Raw genomic sequence first — 4,263 nt, 5'->3', positions numbered from 1 at the left:
TAAGAAAAGGATTGTCATTTTATGTCATTCTATTTAGGGATGGTGGTTGTTTTATGCTGACACACACAAAATTATGGAGCTGAGCATGGTAGCACATGCCTGTAATCACAGTGGCTAGGAAGGATGAGGCAGGAGGATCACAAGTCCAAAGCCAGCCTCAGCAATTTAGTGAGGCATTAAACAATTCAGTGAGAACCTGTCTCTAATAATATATATAAAAGGGCTGGGGATGTGGTTCAGTGGTTAAGCGCCCTTGGGTTCAATCCCAAGTACAATATATATATATAGGCAGCAAGCAGAGCTGAAGAAAGGGGAAATCAGAAAGTCTATGGGAAGGATATTGTGTTTGAACTGGGACTGGTAAGAAAGTGCCCCTCCCCCAAAATGTGGGAGCAGCACACAATCCTATTTTTGTTTCACAAGTAGAGGACACAGGTCTAGACAGTAAGCTGAAGCCAGATCATGGCAGACCTTGAATGCTTGAATGACAGGGTGAGGAACACATTCTTCTTCTTCTTCTTCTTTTTTTTTTTTTTTTTGGTACTAGGGATTGAACCCAGGGGCACTTAATCACAGAGCCACATCCTCACCCCTCTTTCTTTCTTTTATTGAGACAAGTTCTCAGTAAGTTGCTGAGGCTGGCTTTTAACTTGGAACCCTCCTGTCTCAGCCTCCCGCATTACTGAGATTACAGAGGTAATCCACTGTGCCCAGAACACATTCTTAATTATTTGGGAGCCAATAAAAGCTTTTGAACAAAAAGTGATAGGAAGGAGTTGTCCTCCAGTATTGTTCTTTCTTTTTTTTTTTTTTTTGTAGTTTTAAATGGACAGGATACACTTATTTTATTTATTTTTATGTGGTACTGATGATCGAATCCAGTGCCTCACACATGCTAGGCAAGCACTCTGCCACTGAGCTACAGCCCCCGCCCTCCAGTAGCATTCTTTTATGCTTCTTCAATAACATCAGCCCATCTTTTAACTGAGTGCAAGCCTATGCAAATAATGATTACATCTCCTATCTTCTCTTGCAGCTAGGTATGGTCATTTTTATTAAATTTTCATTAAGAAATATGAGAGAAATAATGTGTACAAGTTTTAGGAAGTATCATGTCACCATGCCTCCCCACTACCTTGGTTTTTGGGGAATAGAACACATGGCCTCACACATTCTAGGTTCTAGGCAAGTGCTCTGCCACTGGGCTACATACCCTGCTTTTATTTATTTATTTTTATTTTGAGACAGTGTCTCGATAAGTTGCCCTGGCTGGCCTGGAACTCGGAATCCTCCTGCCTCAGCCTCCTGAGTAGCTGGGATTACAGGTGTTCTTAAAGGGAGAATGAATGCCCTCATTGGTCCATTTTTTTTTTTCCCTAGAAGATTACCCTTGGGCAAGGCAAATTACAGAATGGCTGAAACAAGAGAAACATTGGAGGAAGGAAGGCTGATTAGAAGAACTCAATAGCCTAGATAAGAAGTGAGGAAGTAAGAACTAAGCCAGTATGATAGTAAAGGGAATGGATGGGAGGGAGGAATGTGATAAATATTGCGAAAGGAATGTCTGTGGGACTTGGCAACAGATCAGAGGAGAGCAGACACCAGAGGGGGAAAATCAAAGGTCTTTGAAATTTCACACACAGGTGACTGGGTCATCAATGATACTGGTAACCGAAACAGGGAAATCAGATTAGTAAGCAGGGTTGAGGAAAGCAACCATCAATTTGGTTTTGAGTGTGTTCAGTTGAGATACATAGGATATCCAGGTGGAGATGTTACAATAGGCAGTTGGAAAGTTATTTCTAGAGCACAATTTGAGAACTTTTGCATAAAGGGGGTAGTCAAAGGAAGAAGATGATGGGCAAAATAAAGCGGGTGTCTGTAGAAATTACTCTTTTTTCAGGGCACAGAAAAATAAATTGGTTCTGGTAAACCAGATAAAAAATATGTAGGCTCTTTACCAGACGCATCCCTTCCCTTCCACCAAAACCCCCTACTAGTTCTAGCCAACAGCTTACCGGCTTCGAGTAATGAACCAGGAACTGTCCCAAAATTTGGACAGTTCCAAAAGTTCCTTATGAAGGCATCTTAATTTGCACAAGTATGTCATGATATGTTTTAAGATGACTCCTTTTCCACAAGAAATCGAGAGTAAGTAGCCTTCCTCCCCAAGTGAGGTACATATTAAAACTTTCACAGACATCATAAAAGAATAACTCTTTTCAAAAGTAGAATGAGAAAATATAAATAAAAACGTAGCACAGTAAACAGACTCTGCAGAGATTTCCCTTATATCTGCGGTGGCCAGAGCAGATGTTAAATAAAGGATCAAATAAAAAGGAAATCAACTGGACGTGAGCAATAAGGAACCACATTTCAGGATGGCCAAACTGCTGTCTGCAATGCTTAGGCGCCACGGCGGGCTCCGGGATGAAGAGGTTAACGGGGCTGGTGTTTCAGCTGCGGTTACGTGGCAGAAACGCACAAGTGGTGGCGCGAGAGCTCTTTCTTCTAGAAGAATTTTACGCCTTCAGCCCGCATACCGCAGAAAACGGCCGAGCAATTCAGGGGACCTCCGGGCGGTCCCAAGTCACACAGCCAGGCGCCCCGGGCGCTCGATTTGGCGCCACCGCAAGTACCCTTTCATTTATGGGTAAAGCTTGGCTAGAGCCCTTAGTGAGCAAGTGGTAAGGCTTCTTTCATCCATCCACGCACCCATCCACCCACCCACCCCTCTTTAGTCTCTGGGCGGGGGACTGTGCTGGGCACCATAATGTGCTTTACCGCCCCAAACCCCACAAGACTCAAGAAAAAAAAAAAAAAAAAGATTTTTACGCCAGAAGAGGAGGCAGTGGAATGATCGCCCTGGATCCTCTTCTGCGCTCACGTCCCCGCTCGGAGGACGCAGACGAGCGCTCTTGACCCTGACAAGAAGCCTTCCCCACCCCCATCCCCTGGTTAAAGAACGCTGCGACGTTCCATGTTCTCCTGGCCCTCTGATCCCGAGGGTCCAGACCCCGGTTGGCCCGGAGCGGCCCGGCGGGTGCCAACGAGCCCGGGCCATGCCCCAGGCCGCGCCTCCCGCGCTTGTCGGGGACCAGCTTCCGTTAGCTGGGCCGGGAGGCAGCGGCGGAATCCAGGATTGGCCCGCGCGGGGGCCCAGCCGATCCTTCAACCACGCGCCGAACAACCCTAAGGTGGCCAAGAGCTGGCGGCGGCGGTGGCGCCAGGGTTCCGATTGGCCGTATCCGCGAGGGGCGGGGCAGAGGGCGGGGCGGGGCGGGCTCTGGCCACTCCCCGCTCACTCCCTCCTCCGTCTGCGTCCTCCCGCTCAGCACCAGCGTTGCATCATCTCCAGCTCGTGGCTGCTGTGAAAAGGCTGGGCGCGGTGCGGTCCGCTCTGTTCGGGACTGCAACCCGCAACCCACGCCTCTGTTCGCCCTTCCCGCACCTGCTACTCCGCCGAGACCGAAGACCGTGGGGCCGCCTTCCTGACTCTGCCCGGTGTAGCTGGCAGACGCCGCTAGCTCCGCCCGATCCATTCATTTGGGAGCCCGTCTTTACAGAGCTCCAGTTCCCTGTCTCCTCCAGCTTGGAGCACACGGCCGCGCCATGGAGAAAAGCAGCGAGACTAACGGCTACCTCGACGGCGCCCAGACAGGGCCTGCAGCGGGGCCTGGCGCACCCGTTACCGCTGTGGGACGCTCGCGGCGTTGTTCTGGCTTCCTGCGGCGCCACGCGCAAGTGTTGCTGACAGTGTCGGGGGTGGTGGCGGGCGCCGGCCTGGGTGCTGCGCTACGCGAGTTAAATCTCACCCGCACACAGATCACCTACCTGGCCTTCCCGGGAGACATGCTGCTCCGCATGCTGCGCATGATCATCCTGCCGCTGGTGGTCTGCAGCCTGGTGTCCGGCGCTGCTTCTCTGGACGCCAGCTCCCTGGGGCGTCTGGGCGGCATAGCTGTTGCCTACTTTGGCCTCACAACGCTTAGTGCCTCAGCGCTTGCTGTCGCTTTGGCGTTCATCATCAAGCCAGGATCCGGCGCGCAGACCCTTCAGTCCAGTGACCTGGGATTGGAAGACGCTGGGCCTCCTCCGGTCCCCAAAGAGACGGTGGACTCTTTCCTTGACCTGGTCAGGTAATACTGCTCATTTAGCCAGAGGCGAAGTGGGTGTCTCCATCCAGATGGTACACGTACACATATATTCTAAGTTAATTGGCTGTTGGTGGCCTATAACTTTTATATATATATATATATATAT

General features: G+C 50.1%; 1 protein-coding gene across 1 annotated transcript in view; it reads left to right on the top strand.

Annotated features, from left to right (window-relative positions):
- The first annotated feature begins 3,302 nt into the window (after window positions 1-3,302).
- Slc1a4 (solute carrier family 1 member 4) overlaps window positions 3,303-4,263 on the top strand; it is a 30,023-nt gene continuing 29,062 nt past the window's right edge. The window contains exon 1 of the mRNA XM_015479602.2: window positions 3,303-4,139. Coding sequence (XP_015335088.1) covers window positions 3,613-4,139 — 527 coding nt within the window. The 5' untranslated portion in view covers window positions 3,303-3,612. The remainder of the gene's footprint in view (window positions 4,140-4,263) is intronic.

This window comes from Marmota marmota, unplaced genomic scaffold (genome assembly GCF_001458135.2).
Source record: "Marmota marmota marmota unplaced genomic scaffold, marMar, whole genome shotgun sequence".
NCBI classification, from domain to species: Eukaryota; Metazoa; Chordata; class Mammalia; order Rodentia; family Sciuridae; genus Marmota; species Marmota marmota.
This window is presented reverse-complemented; position numbering and strand designations above follow the sequence as displayed.